The following is a 26942-nucleotide window of genomic DNA, read 5'->3' as shown; positions in this document are numbered from 1 at the left end:
TTTAGCTACTCTCTAGTTTACCAGCTGCACTCTTCCAGTAGAGAAACCTTTGGTACAATAGTGTGTGTGTGTGTGTGTTCCATAAGTGTCATAGCAGTCAACAAGAATGGAAAGAATGAATGTGTTGTAATTCTGTTTTATCAGCACATTAATGGCCCCAAGCAACACTGCGTATTACTGTAAGTGTCAATTTCCCAAACAAAGACACTTATAGAACACTAGGTTGAAATTAGGTACCCTGCCTCCGCTATTAAACACAAAATATAAGATTAAAATGCCTTTATTTGCAATATCTTGACAGCATAAAAAAAACCACTGGAAATGGCATGGGTTGATTTTGCAAATGTATTTATCAATCCTTGCAGTGTCGGATACAAACTGAAATGGCTAGTGTGGACAGGAGTGATTCAAGAAGGCCTTTAGAGGGTTGGAATAAGTCATTTTATATATTGCTAAAATATACAATACAGTAATGGGATCCCTTTTCTGGAAACCCGTTCTCCAGAAAGCTCCGAATTACGGGAAGGCCATTTCCCATAGACTCCATTTTATCGAATAATTCAAATTTGTAAAAATGATTTCCTTTTTCTCTGTATTAATAAAACCGTATCTTGTACTTGATACCAACTAAGATATGAATCCTTATTTGAGGCAAAACCAGCCTGCTGGGATTATTTCTTGTTTAAATTATTTTCTAGTCGACCTGAGGTGTGAAGATCCAAATTACAGAAATATCCATTATCTGGAAAACCCCAGGTCCCAAGCATTCTGGATTACATGTCCCATTTTTGTACTCGCTTTGTAACTGGCTTCAGGAGATGTGCCATTGGATAGATCTTTAAATGCAATAGTTTGTTCCTAGGGCACAAGCCTCTGTCTGTTTTAATTGTCAATGTATTGCAAGTCCTACATATCTATGATAACATTATAATGAAGGAATTAAACATCAAGCCTGATAACTCCCTGTATAAGAATTCTTTATAATTATATTGAACTATTTCCAGCTCTAAATAATCACTAATTAATTAGACATAGCATGAATTTGTTTAAATTATTCCTATGTAAAAAATATTGTCTAATGCATATAATGGACCATATTGGATCTTCATTTTGGTTAATGGATTTCATTTCTTTAAAATTTTAAAAAATATTTAGAAAAGATTTGATGGCTTTTTTTTTTTCTTCCCTCTTCGTGCCATTTTAGCCAGGGCATATCAGAATTGTACGTAGGATAAGGAAACATCTCCATTCACCTCCATCATGTCAATCTGGTTGGCAGGTAAACGATGAACGTAAGTGAACACCTTTGCACTGTTAACATAGACCCCAAAGCAGCCTCCTTCGTTCCTGATCTCCATCTAGATGGAACAACATATGTAAGATTGGCACATACAAAGCAGTGGCATAGGAACCAAGTGCTGGAAAAGTGTTTAGGCCAGAGGCTTTAAGTGAAGAGTGAAATGTTTTACCAGGTTTCGCCACAAAAAACTCCCATAGACTTCAATGAGTGAAAAAAAATATGCGCGACTAACAAAATATTTTGCCCATTGACTCTATATATATATATATATATATATATATATATATATATATATATATATATATATATATATTTATTATAAAATATGCAACATTAGACAAATATTTTGCCATTACTCGAATTATTAGCAAAATGGGTCAGATTCTTCCAACAGCGCAAATGGTATGTACACCCGGATGAGAATGCATACTCACAGCTGATAGACCACATTCTGTTATCTTACCTGAAACTGCTGTCCTGGTACAAAAGGCATGTAGGACATATGTCTCTCCTCGGGCCCCCAAGTCCCCCTGTCCTGAGTGTTTCGCACTAGTGCTCCTTCTTTGAAGCGCGGGGCAATATGGAGGTAGATATTTCGTGTGCTACTGTTCAAGAGGTTAACGTGGAACCTGAAAAGTACAGATGATGGTAACCAATAATTGTTTCTTTCTTATTCACACCAAAAATGAACTGGGTTTTATATTATTCGTGATTTTGATTGAGGTATTGCCACAGTTTACAAATATCTCAGAGAGACAATACATGTTTTCCCATGCAATCTGTTAATAACATTGGCAGGGTTGCAGGATTTAAGATTTGCAGTTATTTGTACATTTATCTGGTTTGTGGAAGGAGACCAGGCCTGGCTTCATCTTTAACAGCCATAGCACCCCTTTACCCAAGGTCAAGAAGCCATCCAATACATATTAAATACAAAACCATTACAGTGGTTTTAACATTATAAGTACATGCAATAGCTATTGAAAGTATCATCTGCTGTCTATATCCCCCACACTGCTGGTTCTGACTCAAGGAACAATGTAGCAAAAAAACAGCTTATTAACAGAGAACTGATTTCAGCGATATTGTTTCATGAGTCAGAACCAGAGAACAGAAAGGGATAAACAAATAATGCTTTTTATTGTAATTACATCTACAAATCATTTTAAAACCATTGATTTTTTTTATTGTGTGTAATATACATGGTAAAGTTACTTAAAAATACTTTTTTATTATGCAAGACAAAAAGACTCCTTATCATATTTTTTAAGTGGATTCAAAACTGATTAAATAAAACTATACTAAAGTTATCACAATTCTGCATTATTACGGTTATTGGCAAGTTGCCTCCCCAACCACTAGTATAGGAAAGAATTCAAGCAATGTATTTCTATAAGGCTTTGCACAATCTAGCTGATGGGGCAGGAGATTGCAGAGAAAAGAAAAGCCTTTGATGGAAGCCGTGCTGTTAGCATATATTTGGAGAGGTTTGCAATATGAAGAGTCATCTAGCTAATAAGCCCAACCAGGTTTTTAGATGGCAAGATTATAATTGACTTCTAGGGTGCCAATTGGGATTAGACTAATATTCGGTTAGTGAAAACAGCATTCTGTTAAATTTCGCCCCAACTTGAATTTGCTTCTACAATGCAGCGCAAAGAGTTAGGCTTCATAAATATAACAAATGTAGGCCTTAGAGAGCCTAGAACAAATGTTTTGCCCTTGTATATGTAATTTATTTCCAAAGGATCTTTTCCCATTTTTACTATTAATATTATATCTTTCCCCATTTTACTATTAATAATATATCTTTCCCCATTTTACTATTAATATTATATTAAGATACAGGGAAATTGTAATCAGATGATTTTTTAGTAATCTGCAACATAGATAAACACAGAGGGGCAAATTCACTAAACGCCGAAGCGCCTAACGCTAGTGTGAATTCGCTAGCGTTGGGCATTTTCATTAATTCGCATATTCACTAACGAACGCTGGCGTAAATTCGCTAGTGTTACTTCGCACCCTTACGCCTGGTGAATTTGCGCAATGGACGTAACTACGCAAATTCACTAACGCGCGAATGATTCTGAACGCTACCTTTTATGCCAGACTTCCTTCGCCACCTCAGACCAGGCGAAGCGAAATAGAGTAGATAGGGATTGCTTCAAAAAAAGTTAACATTTTTTCTAAGGCCCAAAAACCGCTGGCGTTTTTTCATTTTTTATGGGTGATAGGCTGAAAAAGATCGAAATTTTTTTTGGGGCTCTCCTCCTTCACCCCTACATTTCCTAACTCATGGCAACTTAACTATAAAGTGGGCACATGTGTAGGGCAAAATATAAATTTTATTTGCTGTTTTGAAGGTTTCCCAGGCTTGTGTAGTTCTGCTACATATACCTCCATTGTAACTTGAATTTGGCGCCGTATGCAAATTAACCATCGCTAGCGTAACTTCGCTTTGCTTGGCGAATTAATGCTAGCGTAACTTCGCAACCTTACGCTACCCCTGAGCGCAACTTCGTATTTTAGTGAATTTGCGGGGCCCTGGCGAAAATACGCCTGGCGAAGTGGACGCCAGCGCAACTAAGAATCTTAGTGAATGTCCCACAGAGTATTTACAGACCTGTCTGCTCCATAACCCACAGATCCCACCATGATGATTTTGCGGTTCTTTGTAAATGTCCCTTGTAGAGCAGCTTGAAAGGGCATTATCTAGATTTAAAACACATGTATTCTTATTAATAATATGTATTTTAGAACTAATAACATTCCAACATAACAGCACAGAGTTTGGAACAACTCCGTGTAGGAAAAACAAAAGAGTGAAAGCTTTTCCAAATGATTACTACTTAGAATTAGCTGCCAGCAGCATGTAATCCACCTGGAAACTCCTTATAGACATCACTAATTATTATAGTTCCCACATCTCTCCCCTGCAGTTCAGCAGTCAGCATTCCATGACAAAAACACTGTCCACACAGAACATTGTTGTTGGGATAGCATCAAACTATAGGTTACTTACAAGTCATTTTGTGCATCTCATGTTATCTGCAAATGTTGGCTACATTGTAAACAAGCAGCCTACAAAAAGCAGTGACTTCAAAACCCCATATAAAGCCTTCTGGGATACATTTTATTCTATGTGGCTGAATGCTTCCATTAAGGGCGAGGTCACAAGTGGCGGTTTTACGTTGTGTTTTTAAAAACACGCGGTTGAACGTAAATACACCAATGAAACCACATGCATGATAATATGCGTTTTTCAGCCTGTAGTTTTCTTTTCCCAAAATGCATTTGTTTTTTCTCTTTCCCGACAATTCCATTCATAAGAATTTCCGTAAACTTTTGTAAAAAAAAAAAAAGCCAAGTGGAAAAACAATATACATGCAAAATGTAGCCGTACTGATCGTCAATTCGCAGCTTAATTACATCACCGGCAAACAACGCACAATCCATCTCGCAAGAGTATGGCCGCCATATTGAAAATACGCATCAAAGTATATTTCCAAACCTGTGGATCTCATAGTTAAAAATAATATTGCGTTTCCTTGGTGTATTGGCACTTCTGCTGAAAAATGCAAATACTTGCATTTCATAGCAGATGTTGACTCGCAAGCGTCCCGTGGGAATTGCTATAGTGCGTATTCCATTATTTTCAATAGGGCTTCATTTGTAATATTTACACTCTGCTGGATGTTTAAAAACGCAGCGTAAAAACGCCAAATGTGACCTTGCCCTAAGATTCTGTATTTCACATACATGATAAATCAATATAAAGCATCTGTTGTACGAAAAGCCTTATCAAGGAGACTTCCAATATAAGATAAGATAGGCAAAACTACCAACAGACACTTGTAAGATTAAAAAACTATGTTTACTCCCTCTTGAAATTAATTTAACCCTATAATTGACAGACACGAAGGGGCTTATTTATCAAGCTGTTTAAAAAGTGGAGTGAAGCATTACCAGTGATGTTGCACAGAGCAACCAATCAGCAATTTGATTTCAACAGTTAGAAAACAAAAGCAAAAATCTGATAGATTTCAGTAAAAGCTGCTTTGTGACAACATCCTTGACTGGTTTTTTTATACACCAATATTATGGAATTATGGCTCTTTATATGGAAACCATGCACTCCACGGTATTCTATTTTATTGCTAGCCATTTACAGATCTGAAGCAATCATGCTACAATTGTTTCCTGGCCATTTTGCACATGTGCAAGTTCTTAGAATTGTTTTTAGTACTGTGTTAGAACATACACCAAAGCCACATGGTAGCTCAAGCACTATTTTTGAAATTATAGATTGTGGGGACATATTATGGAAATGTACCATTTGTTTTGTACATGAAGTGAAGATAGGTTTAACTCAGATGCAGTGATATAGCCATTCTCTTTTGTACTGATGGGATTTTGATCTGCAAGTCGGCAATCTCCATAATACGAGACATATTCTGTATTGACTACACAGTGGAAATGAAGCCAGTATATTTTACAAAAATTTAATTACATTTTTGTATTTATAAAATTTATCTTGTCGGATATTTGGAATTCAGGTATATTAGGAAAGCTAACTTTGTACTGAGAAAATGATATAGTAATAGACAAACTAAATGTTCTCCTCAGGAGAAAGTGAAAGACTACAAAATGTTGAAAAACTACTCAACTGCCAGTGAAACAGTTAACATAATGGCTAGAGGGGTGAGCTTTATATGGTCAATTGTTCCATTACAAAGTAAGAAATATAGGAATAATGACATGTTTATGCCTTTTCCTTTACTCAAACACAAACCTCCAAATATATAAATACATACCGGGTTATGTACAGTCATAGGTCCCTTCTGAGTCTGTGAAAGAGGACAAATACATGCTTGTATTTATTATAATTCAGTATCACAGAAGATAATTACATAGAGGCTTTAAAATGAATGCAGTGAGCTTGGTTCTAGATAGTGAAAGGATTAGAGGGACATCATAAAAAGGCACTAGCTACCAAAACCAATAATGCCTAATTAGCATAGGTACAACTGGCAGTGCATTCCACAACCTCACTGTCCTCACTGTGAAGAGCCACCTACGTTGCTTCAAATTCAAATTCTTTTCTTCTAGTCTGAAGGGGTGGCCTCTGGTACGGTGATTCTCTTTATGTAATCATGTCCCCTCGCAAGCGCCTTTTTTCCAGAGAAAACAACCCCAACCATGACAGTCTACCATCATAATTGAAGTCTTCCTTCCCTCTAACCAGATTGGTAGCAAGTCTCTGCAATATCCAGCTCATTTATATCCCTCTTAAAGGAGAACTAAACCTCCCTTTAGCCAAAAGTCCACACTGGCCCCCCTCCCTGCACAGTCTTACCCCTGAATTGTGTCCCCCTCTGACTGCAAATGCAGAGTCAGCGCAATGGAACTCACGGGCACCATCTTCGGCGATTCAGTATTCTTCATAATGTGAACGCTGTATTGGTGCATGCGCAGTTGGAGCATTCTTCCAGCTTGCGACAACTGCGCGTGTGCCAAAAGTAACTGAAATTGCAGGAGGGACCCAAAGAATATCGAAAGCACCGGAAGATGGTCCCCATGAGCTCCACGTCACTGACTCTGCATGTGCTGTCAGTATTTCTAGAGGGGACACAATTCAGGGTTAAGACTGTGCAGAGGATATGCAGGGAGGTCTGGGGCAGTGGGGACCTTTTGGCTAAAGGGGGTTTAGTTCTCCTTTAAAGGAGAACTAAAGCTTAACTAAAGAAGTAAGCTAGTAATGCTGTACATTATGTTTTGAGCTTTTACACCAGCCCAAGGCAACCACAGTCCTTTAGCAGAAAAGATCTGTGCCTCCAAAAAAGTTTCTGAGCTTAGGGACTGACACAAAATATACAGTACCCATAGAATATAAATTTCATGATATAAGGCTGATTAATAATGAATACATATAATTAATACATGGCAGCTCAGAAACTAGTGCAACAAGCATCATCATCTAATAGTCAACCCTGTAGCATCAGCTTATATTACAGACCAACCTCATTTTCAGTTTGATCATTTGCAACGGCCCCTAACCTTAGCTTCTCAAAGCCCACTGAGCATGTGAATGTCACAGACGCTTTCCAAGACGGTGACCTTCTGTGATAAGTTTGAACTTCAGTATCATTGCTGCTATAACAGAGGGTTTTACACTGATTAGTGATTATGCCTTACTTCTTGTGATGGTTCCCTGGATGCTCCGTCCCCGGCACCCTGTATATATCCAATGTATTGTGAAGAATGGGAATCATTCACGACAGCAGGTTAACTGCAATTATGCTGTTTATTGTGTCACCACACGGTGAATGATTCCCATTCTTCACAATACATTGTATCATTGCTGCTATTGAGATGCTGAAACTTTAGGCTGGTGCAATAAGTGCAGTATATAAAATATGGGATTTTTGGCCATATTAATTTTTAGGGTTTAGTTCTCCTTTAACAACTGGAGCCCAAAACTGCACTGCATGCTCAAAGTGAGGCCTTACAAGGTACATATAAAGTCAACAAAATTATGTTTTCATCCCTTGAGTTAATGCCCTTTTTTATGCAAAACAGAACTTAATTTACTTTAGTAGCCACAGAATGACACTGCCTAGAATTAGACAACTTGTTATCTATAAAAACCTCTAGCTCCTTCTCTGTTAAGGAAACTCCCAACACACTGCCATTTAGTGTATAACATTTATATTATTTTTGCAGTGCAAACATTGAACCTCATTTTCCAGTTTGTTGCCCAGTTTTTTAGACAAATCACACTGCAAAGTGGCAGCATCCTGCATGGAACCTATAGTTCTGCACAATTTAGTATCATCTGCAAAAATAGAAACAGTACTTTCAATGCCCACCTCCAGGTCATTAATAAACAAGTTGAAAAGCAAGGGACCTAGTACAGAGCCCTGCGGTACTCCAACAACACTGGTCCAATTAGAAAATGTTCCATTTACCACCACTCTTTGTAGTCTTATCTTTTAGCCAGTTCTCTATCCAGGTACAAATACTATGTTCCAGGCCAACATTCCTTAATTTAACCAGTAACCTTCTGTGTGGCACTGTATCAAATGCTTTAGCAAAGGCTAAGTAAATCACATCAACTTCCATTCTAGAATCAAGGTCCCTGCTCACCTTCTCATAAAAAGAACCAAACAATTGGGATTGTCCAGACTCAATACACATTCTGTGCTGCCTTTTGATTCTGTATATGTATTAACTTTTTCAAAAACGACAAATATTTGGTATGCTTGTTAACATGGAATTTAGCCCATTTATACAGAATAAAGAAATAGTTCAGGAATGTCTGACATCTCTCCAAGTCGCCTATCATGAAAGGAAACTGACAATCATCCTTTGTGAAAGGTGATTTTAAGACCTTAAATGTGGCACAGATGGGTATGGAGTATTTCACTGCCAGCTGAAAAACATGTGTAAAGTAATTTATTGTGTGCCATTTGCCTTATTACTGAAAGTGTAGCTGTAGATTGACAGCATTATATCACAAACGGTTAGTTATTTAATGTGGTCTTCATGGTGCAAAGGCATTGGGTATAGTGGTCCCAATACACAGTACATTATACAGACTACAACCCAAACAGTTAGATATTGTTTCTAAACAGAGGCTGATACATGGATAATGGGTTGGATTATTCAAACACTTTCCTTTCTGTGTAACTAAATCTCTTTATTCCAATATTCCTCTGATATGAGAGGATTCTGACTTACCATAGATGCCCCAAACAATGGAGCTGCTGATGGACATGAACCCTAAAAAAGAAAAGTGGAAACTAAATTTAATTACTATAAAATGGTTAGGAAATAATCTCTTCTCGGAGCGTTTCGAAACACAGAAATCTGTGTACGTCTGTGGAGGGGGAATTGGAAGTGTATTGCCACCTTCTTGCCAAGCTGGAAATCTCAATGCAGGTATAATAACATAAAGCAATGCCATAAAACTTATTACACATAGTGGGATGATTATTTCTCATACAGCATTTTAAAGGCCAGATTAAATTAAAATTGTCATATAGTGAAGTCTATGGAGCTGTTAATCTTAATCTCACTGCCCTCACTGTAAAGAACAACCTACGTTGCTTCAAATAAAAGTTATTTTCTTCTAGTCTAAAGGGGTGGCCTCAGGTGCAGTGATCTTCTTAAGGGCTAGTCCACACGGGGAGATAGCCAGGCGTTTGCGGTCGCGGCGACAAAGCGCCGCGCCAGTCGCCGCGACCGGCGCAGGCGACAGTTTTGTTTGGGCGCCTATGTAAAAACGCCTGTGCTAACCACACGAGGCGATGCGCTTTTCAAAAGTCGCCTGAAAAACCCTGGCGAGGCATTTTCAGGCGACTGTTGAAAAGCGCATCGCCTCGTGTGGTTAGCACAGGCGTTTTTACATAGGCGCCCATACAAAACTGTCGCCTGCGCCGGTCGCGGCGACTGGCGCGGCGCTTTGTCGCCGCGACCGCAAACGCCTGGCTATCTCCCCGTGTGGAATAGCCCTAATGGGTAAAAAGGTCCCCTGCTAGTTGTCTATAATGTCCTCTAATGTACTTGTAAAGTGTAATCATGTCCCTTCACAAGCGACTCCAACCTTGACAGTCTACCCTCATAATTTATGTCTTCCATCCCTCCAACCAGTTTAGTTGCACGTCTCTACACTCTCTCCAGCTCATTTAAGTAGCGGAAACCAACACTGCACTGTATACTCCAGATAGGGCCTTACCAGGGACCTATAACGAGCCAAAATTATGTTTTCATCCTTTGAATTTATGCCCTTTTTTATGTACTTTATTTCCAAACACGTTTTTCTCCATTACCCTTGTATTTAAATAGTTCCCCCCTCAAATAAGCTTTATCAATCTGAAATAAATCTGAGGCTGAGATCTTACCACAGGAGCAGCGAATGCTGAAGTCATAAATGAATTCTGTGCCTAAAACAAAATGAGAGAATTTTTATTTAGGGCATAAGCTATAAAGTAGAAGAAACACCTCCTTGGGAGGGGATATGTAAGCAGTAGGGCGATGAATAGGACTGACGTCCCACCTACCTATAATTGTCAGTTCTAAAAATATAGTAAATTCAAGTAAAACTAATACAGAATAGGCTGCTAGGCCATTTGCATGAGCACCCAATGGGGTAACAATGACCCCAGTGCAAGCAGATGACATAAAAGTGGTGGAGCTATAATGTCAGGGAGTAGGCAGTGAAATGAGGTGTCAAAGCCATAGAATTTTTCCAGATTTATCAGTTTCTATGGGTTTATTACAATAGAATAGAGCAAAGTACAGTTCACATCCAGTACAGATCCGGTTTGGGGTGCCATCCAAAAAAATTAAAGCTAGGCCACATATAAAATCCTCTAAGGGCACTTACAGATGAAAGTTTGGTCATGTGTTCCCCTGCATATGGACATAGTAATTTTGGGAAAAGCACTTTATTTATCTAAATTGATATAAATGGCAGATCGATTACAGTTCTTCTCTATGGTTTTTCAAGGTCTTCAGCAAATATATTGCCCATGGTAGCCACAAAAAATGCGTGTTTTCTGTTGTCAAGTGATTTGTATTATACATCTGTTTTCAGGAATTAGGAAGTATCCTTCTTTTACTAAAAGGGGCAACATACTCCCTTGGTCAACTTGACTTCAGTGAATAGGGCTTCAGTTTCCCTGTTTGATTATTTAGCTCAAGAAATAACAAAAAACATATAAACATATATTTCTGCAATTAAAATAATGGATATAATGTGTTCAGCACAAGCCATATTTATTAAAAAAAGGGGGGTGTACTCAGGGCCGCTCCTGCCATATACTAAGTTTATATTATTCAGTACACAGGTTTATGGACTTACACAAATTGATTTTTTATTATAAAAATGGACACTATAAAGACTTTTTTTTCATGTTGCTCATTATGATGTCATTTTGAAAGGGAGGAGTTACATGCAACTCCCAATGTACACTCTATAAAACACTGTGTTTGTATCTAACCACTAGGCTTGATAAAGGGCCCAGTGGGGTCCGAAACGTTGCCCTTACCTTGTATGTACATGGGCTAAATAAACAACAATCTCACTTATTTCACTACAATCAGTGTTCTGCTGGTTTTTTTCTACATGAGGGAAGGTAGGAAACTTGCCTCAGGCAGCAGCAAGTGGCTAGTTACCAGGGGTGGCAAAAAGACGCCACCTGTAACTTTAAGAGACTTTAAGATTTCCAGCCCCCCATTGAACATCTCCATCACTAAAGTTTTAAGATTGCAGCAGAAGAGGGAGGCTGCAGCGTTGTGGTAGCTGCCTCCACTGGGTTTACTGTCCTTTTAACTGGAAAACATCATATTCACTGTTTACAGAATATGTCATATTTTATACATCTGTATTCTAACTACATTCAAAGACAAGATGTAAGGCAAACCATAAGGGTCATGGACATACTCACATAACTCGGGGTGACAGAATAGGGTGGTGGCAATGGTGACATATGAGTCTGAAATTGTAATAGAAAGAGCATTCATTTAAAATGTATGTGTTGCATATGGTCTTACAATCTATACATAAAAATACACATAACAGAGTCACTTAATATGTTAGTTTACTCCCAGACAACCCAAAGCCACTGCTTTCATCATTACTTTATGTATTAAAACTATAGTAACTGCTTTTATTATGGGATTACTTTCTGGAGACCAGTCCAAGGGTGTGGAGCTTTAAAAGTCATGGTGTGCATCTTCTGATGAATGCTCAGTCTCTGCTACTCTATTTCCAGGACCTGTTATTCTTATTCACTTACAGAGGGTCCAGAGAAGGTAACTTGGCTAAGAGTGACATCTCCATTGACTTGGACTGACTGGATGCTTTGGTAAGAAGTACGATGACGGTATTCCAAGATATACTGCCCATTCACAGACACCTAATTAGAATGAGACAGGAATGAAAAAAGTGATGAGACAGAAGACAAAGACGGAAACCAGAATAAGTCACTGGTGAAAATAACAAAAAAAGAGAGGAACCCACGTTGAGAAACTGGGAAAAGATAACATTTATTGAGTACAGGTATGGGCAGCTAAATGGAAAAACAAACTTCTATCTGAATGAACATCAAGAAAGACTGAAGTTTGGAGTGAACTACCTTCTGCAAATTACTACTTATGAACATGGGACTAAAACCTGATCATTAGGGAATTAGAAAGTATCAACCCCCCCCCTTTGCAAAATTGTCTGCTCATTCTAAAAAGTGGTTCCTTCATAATTGATGTGGGTTTAATAGGCTATATAAACTGTAATGAACAGGAATCTAGCGATTACTTATAAACACATCTCAAATTGGATGAACCAGCGCCACCTCAAACTCAACCTAACAAAAACTGAACTTATCATCTTTCCACCTAAGCCTGGTCCTACTCCGCTATTTACTATCTCTATTGATGGCATGCTCATTAATCCTGTCAACTCAGCTCGCTGTCTGGGGTTATCTTTGACTCCTCTCTCGCTGCTTTTCTGATCATATTAACACCACTGTCAAAACCTGTGACCATCTCTCCCCTCTACAGTTTGTATTAAACACTGCTGCCAGTATTATCCTCCTCTCATCCAAAAGGGTACAGGCCCCTCCGCTGCTGAAGTCTTTATCATGGCTTCCTGTAAAACAAAGAATATCTCCTCCTCCTCAGAACCTTCAAAGCCCTTCATTCCTCTGCACCTAACTACATCTCATCTCTACATCTCATCTCTTGTTTCTCTATATGTTCCTGGCTGAAACCTCCACTCCTCTCAGAGCAACCGCTTGGTTGTACCCCCCACTACTAGTGCTGTTTCCCGTATCAAACCCTTCTGTCTTGCAGCTCCTTATATTTGGAATACCATTCCTGAAACTCTCCGGAGAGAATCCACCTTAAGTGTTTTTAAAACGAAACTCAAAGACTACCTCTGGGAGCACCTGGATAACACCTGAACTGGGAATTGGCACTTATATGACAGTGTCACACACTGTAACCTACAGCACTTTAAATGGGAGGGTAACATACAGACACAATTCGGAGGGGTATTAGACTGTAAGCCTTACAGGGTAGGGTCCTCCAGCCTTTTGTCTCCTTGACACCGAGCACTTAATCTGTATTGTAATTATATTTTATATTTATGTGAATTGTATTTCTAATAATGCACTTATTGTTACTTTTTATTTCAATGATTCAATGTTACTACTAATTGATTGTTTTGCTGTACAGTGCTCTGCCCTCAAGGAGCACTATACAAATAAAGATATACATACATACAGACATACATACTTCAAACTATCACCTAAAAGTCTCACCTGGAAAGCATGTCCCAGTACAAGTACTGTGATCTCAAAGGCGCCATTCTTACTGAAGGGCATATGCTTTTTTCTTTCCTCTGAGCCCCATTTGGAGCTCTGCATTGTGTTACATACAATAACAAGGCCATCATCAAACCGTGGATTAAAGTGAAATGCAATGTCATTGTTGAAACAAACGAAGTTCACTGCAAACCTTAAAAAAAAGAATAGTTTTAATTGTCTTCCCTTCCCACAGTCTCCAATCATCCTGCAGTCCTTTGTCACAAAGGCCTAATTTTGAAAACACACAAAAAAACGTATTTTCATTTATTATTCCATTCAGCGCTATTGGTTGCTGCACTAGTGCAAGTATACATACTCTTTTTACAAAATGATCCCTACAGAAGTTTCTTCAGATGGACAGAATAAAGATAGTTAGAAATAATAGAAATGCCACTTTTCGTGGAAACAAGAAGTTCCCTCGTATTTAGAGATGGTTTCTCTGCCCTGGTTTCATGACAGCTTGTTACTTAAAGGGGAGGTTCACCTTTTGGACAATAAAGCTAATTTAACAGCCCATTTTTTTTTGTAATTTATCTTTATTACTTAAAATGTTTGCTTTCAGAGATACATACCATAGAAGCTGTGGATCATCTCTGCAAAAACTCTCTCAGTTCTCTCCTCTGTTAAGTGATCCGGGGACACGTTCTGTGTAAGAGATGCAGGCTGCCAAATAAGGAAGGAAAGGACTGAATCTGCTCTATTGTGCTTTCCTTCCTTCTTCATTTGCATATTTATGATCCGATTGGCTCAATCTTGCCAACAAATGGATTTGAGATCTCTTACACAGAGCATGTTGCCGATCCCATAACAGAGGAGAGAACTGAGAGAGTTTTTGCAGAGATGATTACAAAAATGTTTTTTATGGCATGGACTTTTAAAGCTCTATTGTCCAAAAGGTGAACCTCCCCTTTAAGGAAAGTTAATTGGGCAGAGTCTATTTTTGAAAAACTAGAAATTGTAATAAAACATAAAAAGTGTTCTTCTTTCCTTTTACGGAACTATCCTTTAAATCAAGTGCATAGTTCTCTCTTCTTGAATGAAGTCTCCTTTCTATCCTGTAAGTTATGCTGACATGCATCGGCCAAAAAAAGCTGTCAGCTCAGCCCCTTCAGATCAAGTTGGCTTATTACACCATGTATGGGTGCCTCCTGAAGGGCTGCCCAGATCTGGCCAAAGATCAGGCAAAGGAAGTTTAGTCTCCAGTTGTAATCTCTTCAAACAAAAATGTCACCCTTCTCATCATATGAGAACACATTGATATGGTCCTTGTTCAAAGAATTCCTGTTGGTCTGCATCTGGGCCCTGTACCAATGATCAGATCAGCATCAACATGGATTTCTAACCTACTCAATAGAGTGATATCTGTGAGGCAGAAGGTTGGGAGAGACCCATATCTGACCAATAAGGTGGAAGATGCCTATTCAGCAGATTATATTGGCCCATGTATGACCAGCTTTACAGTGTAACTTTTCTTTCAGCAAGACTGTTCAATGCAAAACACTCTTTCCTTTCACCACTTACCTTGTGCAGTGGCTGTGCACAAAACCCTGAATAGTCACTTTTTTGCCATCACAAATTCCTCCAAGTATTGCACTCTGGAAAGGCACACTCTACAATGACATCAAAAGATGATGGTAACCTCAAAGACACTATTATTATTATGAACAGGTATTTATAAAGCACTAATATGTTCTGCAGTGTTGTATAATAAAAGTGTGTATCAATATAAAACATACAGATTACACACGAAAATACAACATATAAGGAAGAAATATGTCCCTGCTCCATTAAGCTTACAATCTAAAAACAAAAGTAAGTATGAGACACAAGGGGGTAGATTTATCAAGGGTTGAATTTAGAGTTTATGATCAATTGAAATTTATTTAAAAAAAAAAATCAAATTCTTAAAATGTTGGTGAATAGGATCAACCCGCAAACTTGAATCGAATTTGGACTATTCCCTAGTCGAATTACACTAAAATAAACTTGAAATTCGAATTTTCAATTCGACCCTTGATAGTCATCAAGGTCAATGGCACTAAATATTGCACTTAGCCGGTGGTTGTAGCATATTGTGTATACTGAAAGAACATTGGACAAGGTAAGGGTACGCCTCATTTAAGAAATGTACTTCAAAAGATCGCTTAAAGGCAAACTGATTGGGAGAAAGTCTGATGGATTGGCAGAACATTTTCACAGTTTTGCCAATCTATCCTATATGCACAAGCCGACCAAATTTAGACACTCCCAGTACAGCATTACAAATGATTCTGTCTTTCCAACGCATCTTCCTTGTTACATTTTAGGAAGGGTTTCCCATTAACGTCTCCTACAGACATTGCTGTGCTACAGTCTTAAAGGAACAGTAACATCAAAAAATTAAAATGTTTTAAAGTTATAAAAATATAATGTAGTGTTGCCCTGCACTGGTAAAACTGGTGTGTTAGTGTCTGAAACACTACTTTTGTTTATATAAGTAGGCTGCTGTGTAGCAATGGGGGCAGAAACTCAAAGGAGAAAAGGCTCAGGTTACACAGCAGATAAGCTCTATAGAACATAATGGTGTTATCTGTTATCCACTATTTAACCTGTGCCATATAGCCTTTTTTCAATTTCATAGTTACATAGTTAAATTGGGTTGAAAAGTCAAGTTCAACCCCTCCAAAGGAAAACCCAGCATCCATACACACACATCCCTCCATATTTTCACATAAATTCTATATACCCATATCTATACTAACTATAGAGCTTAGTATCACAATAGCCTTTGATATTATGTCTGTCCAAAAAATCATCCAAGCCATTCTTAAAGGCATTAACTGAATCAGCCATCACAACATCACCCGGCAGTGCATTCCACAACCTCACTGTCCTGACTGTGAAGAACCCCCTACGTTGCTTCAAATGAAAGTTCTTTTCTTCTAGTCTAAAGGGGTGGCCTCTGGTACGGTGATCCACTTTATGGGTAAAAAGGTCCCCTGCTATTTGTCTATAAGGTCCTCTATCTAATGTACTTGTAAAGTGTAATCATGTCCCCTCGCAAGCGCCTTTTTTCCGGAGAAAACAACCCCAACCTTGACAGTCTACCCTCATAATTTAAGTCTTCCAGCCCTCTTACCAGTTTAGTTAAACTGCTCATTTATATCCCTCTTAAGGACTGGAGTCCAAAACTGCACTGCATACTCCAGATGAGGCCTTACCAGGGACCTATTAAGAGGTATCATTATGTTTTCACCCTTTGAGTTAATGCCCTTTTTTATGCAAGACAGAACTTTATTTGCTTTAGTAGCCACAGAATGACACTGCCCAGAATTATACAACTTGTTATCTACAAAGACCCCTAGATCCTTCTCATTTAAGGAAACTCCCAACACACTGCCATTTAGTGTATAACTTGCATTTATATTATTTTTGCCAAAGTGCATAACCTTGCATTTATCAACATTGAACCTCATTTTCCAGTTTGCTGCCCAGTTTTCCAATTTAGACAAATCACTCTGCAAAGTGGCAGCATCCTGCATGGAACCTATAGTTCTGCACAATTTAGTATCATCTGCAAAAATAGAAACAGTACTTTCAATGCCCACCTCCAGGTCATTAATAAACAAGTTGAAAAGCAAGGGACCTAGTACAGAGCCCTGCGGTACTCCACTAACAACACTGGTCCAATTAGAAAATGTTCCATTTACCACCACTCTTTGTAGTCTATCTTTTAGCCAGTTCTCTATCCAGGTACAAATACTATGTTCCAGGCCAACATTCCTTAATTTAACCAGTAACCTTCTGTGTGGCACTGTATCAAATGCTTTAGCAAAGTCTAAGTAAATCACATCCACTGCTATCCCAGAATCGAGGACCCTTCTCATAAAAAAAAATTAAGTTAGTCTGGCAAGATCTATTGCGCACTATTGCAACACAGCAGCTTGTTTATAGGAATTATAGTAGTGTTTCTGAAGCAAACACACCAGTTTTACCAGTACATGATATTTTCATGACTTTAAAACACTTTGATTTTTACCATTCCTTTAAAGGACGACATCCAGCACAACTGCCATTTTAACTATCCAGGATATTTTACAGTCGCCCACACCAACGATACCAAACTCCCCAAAAAAAGACAGACTGATTTTAAATACAGCTGTTGAGCTGAAAGGCTGGTGATGCAAATATGCAAATATTTCAGCGTCACACCCTGAGTCCGTTTACAGTCATTTGTTTTTGGGGGTTAGATACCTTTGACCAATTTTGCCTGCTTTGTTATTTAACTAGTGTACTTCCCTTAATTCTCTATTTAGCTTCTTCTGTTTCTGTGTGCACTGGAAATGCACATATGGCTTTACATATATGTAAATGTATAGATTAACTATCACTTGTACAGTATTTATATCTATGTGAAAACTTCCTTTATTGTAGCTTAAAAATGAGAGATGGCAGTGCTGTAAAAACAGAGAAAGCAGACCCAATGGCTGCTGAATTCAACGTGCACACAGGAGCAAAAAGCTCAGGGTCACTGCAGTGCAGGATAGAACAGAAGAAGCAAGTACAGTAACCATTACAGTCACAGTCCACTATTTACTGCTAATGACACCACATAGGTTAATCCATTAATGATATATTATACATTGAATATGTTATTCATAAGAACTGTAGACAATCTTTCGGGCTGATAATTCACTAAGAAATCATTTTGCGTTGTTACATTTTATAACAGATAGAGAGAGATCCAGCAATGCAATGTACATACCGGATTGTAGATAGGAGCAAAGCTGGCCATGTTGTATCTGTTATCTTGAATGTACAGTTACTTTCGTTTCTATTCATGTAGGAAGTAGGGGGTTGGGAGGAACAAAGAACAAACCTCTGTATTCATTTATCTGCACCTTTCCTGTACTATTCTTATAAGTTACAAATGTGCTACATTTGTGTGGAGATGTGCTTTTCTTTTCTTCATATACTGTATATGTAAATAAGATATGTCTAATTTTTCTTTTGCTGGCAATTTTTAAAACAATGTTTTTGGGTGTAGTATAGTATAGATAGGGTTGCCACCTTTTCTGGAAAAAAAATACCGGCCTTCCTATATATTTATCTTTTTTCCCTATTAATAACATTGGGATCAGCCATCATTTTTAGCGGCCAGGTGGCAACCCTAAGTATAGATGACATCTGCCTCCTCTTGAGACATGTCACAATAGCTGTAAGTGTGATGTTGCTGCTCTAAGTTCCAATTAGCAAGAAAGAAAAGCAAGACAAGGTACCAGATTACAGATTAAATTAAGGAACTAGAATCAGATTTGGAAATTACATATGGGAAGCAAGGGGTTAAGAAGAAATGCAGGGATCTACTCCCTAGAGGCAGAGGTGAACCTTGCACTCTGATGTAAATGGGAGGTTAGGTAGAGTCAGTCCTTCTATTTGTTCCCCCCTGCAGTCGCAGGGTCTGCTTCCTCTGTAGTTACGCCCCTGGATGTGGATATGATGAGGAACAGCGGAGTGTAGTAGCCATCTTTTCTGAAATTCTTGGAATATATTTCTTAGTATATGCTGGCAAGGTCCTATTGAGTGGCATAACTATAGATACAATAGATTCAGCAGTGGGGGGCTCCAATAAGAAGGGCCAACGTAACCACTCCCTTCACCATCTGGGCCTGGGCATCCATAGTTACACCCTTGGTCTTAGTTATTCATGCTGTCACTGTAAAGACATGCTCAATTTTATGCCATTACTTTATCAGAGAGTTGCATCATGGCATGCCAGAAAGGCGGGGAAGGTGAAAGGATATAAAGAGTCAGTTAAGGGGCCCCATTGTCAAGAGCTTGGGCAGAAGCCTTCTAGTGCTGAGATTCTTAAACTGTGGGTCCCCATGCAGTTTCAGAAGGACCTCTGTACTGAATTTTAATAATATGAGATTCTTTCTACAAAATAAATTAAGTGCATAACTAGTTCTTAATTAATTTTGGGTCACACAGCAGATATTCCTAACCTAATCTAGGTCCCTGTAGAAAATTTAAAAGAGATTATAGTTTGGGGATAGCACACTTACTGGATTGTAGATAGGAGGGAAGCTGGCCATGTTACTTCTGCAGTGTCTCTGCTGCTGCTGCTGCTGCTGAAATTACTTTCGTTTCTTCTTGTGTGGAAAGGAATATGTGAAAACAAACAGGAGGGGTGAGGGGAGTGGGATTGTAGTGTAGCAGCTTGTATTATATCCGCTTCTGTAGCTTACCCTTTTGTGAGATAAATATATCTTATGTACTCCATAGACTCACACAAACCTTTACCTTAGTAAGCTACACACAGCAAGGGAGTACCCGAGACTAGTGTTAGTGTTAGACACTTTTAAATACAGTCCATATGCACTTACAAAACATTCGAAAGATAAACCATTTTCCCATTAGCACTACAGCAGTTACATATTTCCCAAATCTTCTAGCAAATGCCAGAAGGGCTGCTGTAAGATGCCATAAACCACTGCTGTCCAACTGGCAGCCCATGGACCGCATCCAGCCCACATCCCCCCTTGTGTGGCTCTCCACTGAAGTCTGGTTGCTTTGATTGCTTACCTTTGTATAATATTTTAAAAGTATCAGAACTGAGATCAACTGGCCCCTGTAAAAGCTGTAAAAGGCCTGCATTGTGCACACTTGTAATCCCTTGTATTGTTCACACCTTTAAGACCCTATATTGTTCATACCTCTAAGGCCCCCCCCACTCTTCAAACCTGTAATTGTAATGCCCTGCATTGATCACCCCCCAAGCTGTTAGTGCCCACATTGTTCACCATTTCCCACCTCATTTAGACTGTAGGAGCAGCACTGGCAAACTGTTCATTTTAGAGTGCCTGTGTGTGCCATACTCTGCCTGTCCTGTGCTCCCTGTGTGCCATACTCTGCCAGCCCTACACTATACTTCCTTGTGTATCATAATCTGCATGCCCTATGCTTCCTGTGTGTGCCATACTCTGCCAGGCCTATAATTCCTTGTGTATTATAATCTGCCTGCCCTATGCTTCCTGTGTGTGCCATACTCTGCCTGCCCTACACTGCTTGTGTGTGCCATTCTCTGCCTGCTCTGCCTGTGTGTACCATACTCTGCCTGTAGTAGGTGAAGCTGGTGGGGATTGGTTAGCATTTGGAAATACTTGTTAGGGGTCCTCAAGTTGTTTAATTATGTGCTGGGGGGGCTGCTCTGTTATCCACAAGGAGAAGGAGGCATATGGATTTAAAGAAACAGCAACATCAAAAAAGTGTTATGTAGTAGTAATGAAAAATGTAATGCAATGTTGCCCTGCACTGGTAAAACTGCTGTGTTTGCTATTGTTTATATAAATAAACTGCTGTGTAGCAATTTGATTATTTAAAACAGTTTAATTTTTTGGTGTTACTGTTCCTTTAAGGGTATATCAAATATAAACTTTTTCACATGTGAGGGATGAGTGATATCCCTGCAGTGAGCACCAACCATTTGTTTTTTTGTGTGCTAACACCATTAATGTGGACGTGGTCTTAACATTTTTGTAATAACATGGGAGTGGTTTAAAATTGGCATGGTTTAGAAACGGGGAGTGGCTAACACTGGCTTTCATTGTTTGCCCTCCACCACACATACCAGAAAAATTCCAGCCCTCAGTACCACCAGGCCCGGATTTGCAGCAAGCGGCAAAAAATAGGGGCGGCATGCTGCCCAGCCGCATTATGGGGACGTGTGCGTCCCCATTCAATTACACCAGCTGCGCCGGCGTTTTTTAGCCTGCGCGGGTAAGGGAAAGTGTAGGAGGGCGCTAGGACCATGCGGCTGCCTGGTCGGACCGCGCGGCCTAGGGGCGGCCGGCAAAGAAATCCGGCGCTGAGTACCACAGAAGTTGGACACCACTGCCAAAGACAATCACCTAGAGAGTGAAGATCTGGGGAGCAAGCATTAAATTTGTGTCTCTCTTGCACATAACAATGTTACAATATGCAGCTTGTGCCACATTTTTAATCCTGGGCAGTAGGTTAGCATGAGTGTATTTATGAGAAGTAAAGGAATGTAAATAGACGAATGTACAATTTATGGCGCACAGCTATCTGTTAAAGAAATTATATATTGCACTCAGTATATGGAACTGACAATATGGCTGTGCAATTAAAGCTGTGTATCTTGTGAGATAAGGCTGCAGTTAAGGTCATAAGAGGCTGAATGCGGTATTTACAAATGAAGTTCCATAAGTGTTAAAGTATGTGTTTTTTGGACAACATATGACCAAGTATGATTGCATTCCTGTCACTGAACTCATATGTGCAGTCGTCACAGAATCTTGTTGGAGACTTAGGAGCAAATTCACTAAGATTCGTAGTTGCGCCAGGGGTAGCGTAAGGTTGCGCAGTTGCGCTAGCAATGATTTGCTAAGTGAAGCGAAGTTACGCTAGTGATGGTTAATTTGCATACGGCGCCAAATTCAAATTTCAATGGAGGAATATGTACAATCACTACAAATGCCTGGCAAACCTTCAAAACATCAAATACATTTTTATTTTTTTTGCCCTACACATGTGCCCACTGTATAGTTAAGTTGCCATGAGTTAGGAAATGTAGGGGGGAAGGAGGGGAGCCCCAAAAATGTTTTCGATCTTTTTCAGCCTATCACCCATAATATAGAAAAAACGCCAGCGTTTTTTGGGACTTAGAAAAACTTTGAACTTTTTTTGAAGCAATCCCTATCTACTCTATTGCGCTTCGCCTGGTCTGAGGTGGCGAAGGAAGTCTAGCGTAAAAGGTAGCGTTCAGTACAATGCGCGCGTTAGTGAATTTGCGTAGTTGCGTCCGTAGCAAAAATTCGCCAGGTGTAAGGGTGCGAAGTAACACTAGCGAATTTACGCCAGCGTTCGTTAGTGAATTTGCGAAGTACCGAAAATGCCCAACGCTAGCAAATTAATGCTAGCGTTAGGCGCTTTGGCGCTTAGTGAATTTGCCCCTAACTTGTTAAATTTGCATATAACTAAAAGATCCATCCAGGCCTATATACATCAGATGGGGTATGTGTCAGATATTTTAGACTATTTCTTTATACAGTAAATACAGTTGTCTGAAATAACAAGATATTGCCAAGGCATTCTTTAACTTTAGCAATGGGGGATATGCATAGAGATCATACTAGTTTTTGGCCCAATCCCAAAAAAGAGAATTTGCTGCTTCCCTACATTTTAATAAAGCCATTAATTTAAGCATGGGTGACTGGTTGGCAAAGAAGGAAATTAAAAAGAGAGCAAAATATGTGAATGTAAATTAAGCTCCAGCTGATTATATTCAACCAAATATGCTAAAAGTGCTCAGCTCTGTGGTTGCCAAACTACTTCACTTCACTTAATCTTTCAGAATTCTTTGTGGCCTGGCATGGTGCCGGAGAATTGGTGCCAGTATTATAAAAGGGATCTTGTTTGACAGCAGTGGTTGGAAAGCTTTTGAAGAGGGTAATATGCGATAAGATACTTAAATACATTTCTAATCACAATACTATAAGTTTGTTCTACCATTGTTTTATGAGTAGTAGATCTTGCCAGACACATTCAATTGCCTTCAATGTGGTGGTAAGCAGAAGCCTAGACACTGGGTGGCAGTGGATGTGATCTACATAGCATTTGCTCAAACATTTGATACAGTTCCACACAGAAGGTTACTGGCTAAATTAAAGAATATTGGCTTGGGACATAATAGTTATAGTTAGATGGAGAACTGGCTGAAGGATAGATTACAAAAAAGTTATGGTAAAAGGAGCATTTCCTAATTGGACCAGTGTTGTTAGTTGATTTCAGTGCAGAATTCTGCTGGAGCAGCACTATTGACAGATTCATTTTGAAAAAAAATGTTTTTCCCATGACAGTATCCCTTTAAACTCTATAACTACCAAGAAAGCAGACCGATTTTAGTTGTACTATTAGATTAATTAATTGCTCAGTTTGTAAGAGGTACAAAATGGAGAAGCTCTCTGGTTGTCAACAGAAAATCTACTTTTAGTTATCAATAGTTAAAAAGGCAATTTGTCTTTAACTGTGGGTCTTAAGGTGGCCATACACTGGCAGATTAAAGCTGCCGATATCGGTCCTTTAGACTGATTCGACAGCTTATCTGCCCATATGTGGGGGCTCCTGACGGGTCCTCCCGATCTATATCAGGCCAAAAATCGGGCAGATATCAATCGGTCAAGTTTGATTTTTTATACGATCCAGGACTGCATCGGCTAGTTGATGCGGTCCTGCGACCCGTCGGAGCCCATTCGTAGTATTGTAATCCGATTGTTCGCCCCAGGGCCGAATTTCGGATTCACCCAATATCGCCCAGCCGTTAGTGGGTATATCGGGTTAAGATCCGCTTGTTTGGCAAGGACGCCAAACGAGCAGATCTTATAGTGTATGGCCATCTTTATTCTATAGTGTTCTACATCACATTTCCCTATTTCCTTCACACCCAGCAATAGACATGTCAGAGGAGCCTTTTAATGTTGACAATTCATTTCTTTTCAAGTTTGCTGCTCAGGTCCTCTTATTTTCATATTCAAACCATTGTCTGACTGCTTAATTTAGTAATCCACCTGCAGTTCTAGTGTTGATATACAGAAAAGCAAAAATATTCAAAAGTCAATATACAGTAACATGAAACTACTTTTAAGAATACAGTCTGTGCAACGCAAATTCATTTGTGAACTTCCCTTTATTGCTTCTCAAATGTGGAATGATTGTGCCTACACCACTTTGTACTAAGTGAAAGTGCATAACAGTGAGCGGGAATAAGAGTTAGAATTTAGAAGCAGGTTATGATAAAATGGAGATGGCATTGGCTAGGGGTTGTGGAAAGCTGAATTAAATATACATTTATTACAAATTTGTCATGGTTTTAAAGTTACTAGTAATTGTATTTGCTTTTTAAAGCAGTGCTTTCTTGTGCCTTTCTCTATGTCTGGCTGGGATTATTTTAAATAATGTTGCAAACGTCAGCACTTCTCCAACAAAGACAGGTGTGTTATTGGCTGGCTTCTTTTACATTGTTTCAAAGGTCAGAACCATCAGGACAGAGAATAGAAAGGGAAAGGCAGACACTGTTTTCAATAGCTATTTCATCTTTCAAAATGTCTTGCCTTAACCGACTGTGCAGTGTGCCCACCTCACACTGTAAAGGTGGGAAAGTTCTATGCAGAGGGATCCCAGACACTGACCTTGTCCAAACTTTTTGCAACGAGGGCCAGATTTGGTGAGGTGACAATGTGTGGGGGCCAACCATTTAGCCCGACATTCTTTGAACCATTAACACCATTTAACTCATTTAAACAAGGAATCGCGTAGCCGTAGCGGTAGTATTTGGGCACATTAGTGAAATGATCTGCCACTTGTATGCTGAAGGTGTTAGCAATAGATACGTACTGGCACGTAGTGACGCGCCGCTCTCACATACTTCTTTAGCGCTGAAGGTGCAATAGAAGTAGTGACGTGCCAGTACAGTAAAGTAAAGAAGTATGTGAGAGCGGCGCATCACTACGTGCCAGTACGCATCTATAGCTAACACCTTCAGCACACAGGCAGCAGTATAGACCAAGTGGCAGATCATTTCACTAATGTACCCAAATATTACTGCTACATCTACATGATTCCTGATCGTACTATCTTGGCGGGCCACATTATTATTAATTTCATGAAGGAGGCTGAGGGCTGGTGTAAATTTGATAAAGGGCTGTAATTAGCCCTCGGGCCGCACTTTGGATATGCCTGTTGTAGCACCTTGTATCATGGATCCATATAAACAGCAAACTCTTTATCTGTCATCCACCAAATAGTTCCAAAGGTAGGCAGATCTGGCACCAACAGGGCCATGCTTAGTGGCTTAACAACTCCACACTAGGCCCCCTCCTTTTAGAGGAGCCAGCTGCACAGAAGATCATTCCTGGGCCCTCCCTCACCCACACTCCGGTTTGCATCCCCGATGTTCTCCTTGCATTGGGTAAGAGAATCGACTAGAGAGGGGGTGTTTTCTAAGACAGTAGAGGAAGCAGACCCTGCAGTTTGGACCATTCTATCCCCCTAACCCCCCCTTGCAACAGCGGGTCTGCTTCCTTTAAAGTTACTCCACTGGCCATGCTAATAATTGAATAGGTCATCGGACATACCCTACTGTGGTGCACATTTACATTCATGTCTTCAACTGTGTCCAACATTAACATGGAAGCCTTTATTAGTCAGGATTCAACTACTCTAGGCACCATTTGCTATAACCCATATACCAGTTAAAGCCATGAGCAAGTGCTATATCAGGTTAACATAGAAAGCAAAGGTTAACAATATTAACTAACGCTTTCCTTGGGCATGAAGACAGGCATCCTCCTGACACTGACATTAGATGCTAGCAATTGTGCAGAAAAGATGGGGGTTCATCTCTCAGATATATTCTCAGACCAGCGCCCAACAGATTCCATATTGTTAGCCAGTTACACTGCATATCCAGGGTCCAGGAAATAATAAAATGAAAATGTCATCCAGAGGTCAATGGAGAGTTCTTGAGCAGCCACAAAACTTTAATTTGGCTTGCTGGTGGACAGCCCTTGTTGATACAAGGGGCTCTTTTCTACAGATAGGTAACAGCAAGGGATCAAAACTTAGTGAGAATGAATCCCCTCCTGGGTGACTGTATGGAGCCTTTCCCATCACCATTAATGATGCAGCATAGCTGATTGCTTACCATCAAGCCATAACAAGTTGCATTTACCTTTTTTCAGACTGGAAGAATGATGTCCTGGCCATATTGCACCATTTATTTACACAAGGAGTGGCGTGTATTGTGTGTACAAACTGCTACAAACTGTAAGGCCGGCTATTTTGCAGCAGAGACTAAATGAAGGTTTAGCAGAAGAGGGGCACAGCACAGTGTTTCAGGAGGATATTGAGAAAGGATTTGAAAACAGGAAGTGGAAGGGAGGAGGTGCAGAGAGAATGCAGAGCACAGCCAGCAATAAATGCTACGTTTCTACCCTGCAGTCTTGTATTCATGCATGGATTCTTCTAGTTCTGCAGTTTAGATCATCGCAAACCCAGTTGGAAAGATTATTGCCAAATAAAGTGACCTTCCTGGGTTTCTATCCATGCAAAACTGATATTGTCATTATTTTTCAAGGGCAGGAGTGATTCTGAAGATTGCTGGCCCAGGCAACTCGTTTGATGCTGCCACCCAAGGCGAGCTACTGTGTGTATACTATTGCGTACTAGGTTTATAATCATAGCAGTAAACTCCTTTATCTTCTCCCTGTGTT

The 26942-nt window shown here is 39.5% G+C and overlaps 1 protein-coding gene across 2 annotated transcripts; it reads right to left on the bottom strand.

Annotated features, from left to right (window-relative positions):
• Positions 1-264: 264 nt before the first annotated feature.
• On the bottom strand, positions 265-19803 carry lgals9b.L (galectin 9B L homeolog). Of its 2 annotated transcripts, none has more exons than XM_018230079.2 (11): positions 19716-19803; positions 15193-15281; positions 13627-13822; positions 12106-12225; positions 11755-11802; positions 10207-10248; positions 9044-9085; positions 6118-6150; positions 3927-4015; positions 1764-1929; positions 265-1358 (listed from the first exon to the last, which is right to left on the bottom strand). In XM_018230079.2, the coding sequence occupies exons 1-11, from the start codon at positions 19743-19745 to the stop codon at positions 1215-1217; spliced, it is 999 nt and encodes a 332-aa protein (XP_018085568.1). In that variant the 5' UTR covers positions 19746-19803; the 3' UTR covers positions 265-1214. The 2 variants fall into 2 exon arrangements, with proteins under 2 accessions (XP_018085568.1, XP_018085569.1); XM_018230080.2 differs by lacking the exon at positions 19716-19803 and adding an exon at positions 18416-18520.
• Between the last annotated feature and the right edge of the window lie 7139 nt (positions 19804-26942).

Source organism: Xenopus laevis, chromosome 8L (assembly GCF_017654675.1).
Source record: "Xenopus laevis strain J_2021 chromosome 8L, Xenopus_laevis_v10.1, whole genome shotgun sequence".
Lineage (NCBI taxonomy): Eukaryota > Metazoa > Chordata > Amphibia > Anura > Pipidae > Xenopus > Xenopus laevis.
Note: the sequence above shows the minus strand (reverse complement) of the source record. Positions and strands in the feature narration are given on the sequence as shown.

Coding starts and splice junctions, on each gene's coding strand:
- lgals9b.L (XM_018230079.2), bottom strand. CDS start 19,745: ATGGCCAGCTTCCCTCCTATCTACAATCCA. Junction 13,823..15,192: donor GTGCACAGCCACTGCACAAG/GTAAGTGGTGAA, acceptor CTTTTTTTTAAG/GTTTGCAGTGAACTTCGTTT. Junction 11,803..12,105: donor TTACCTTCTCTGGACCCTCT/GTAAGTGAATAA, acceptor TTACAATTTCAG/ACTCATATGTCACCATTGCC.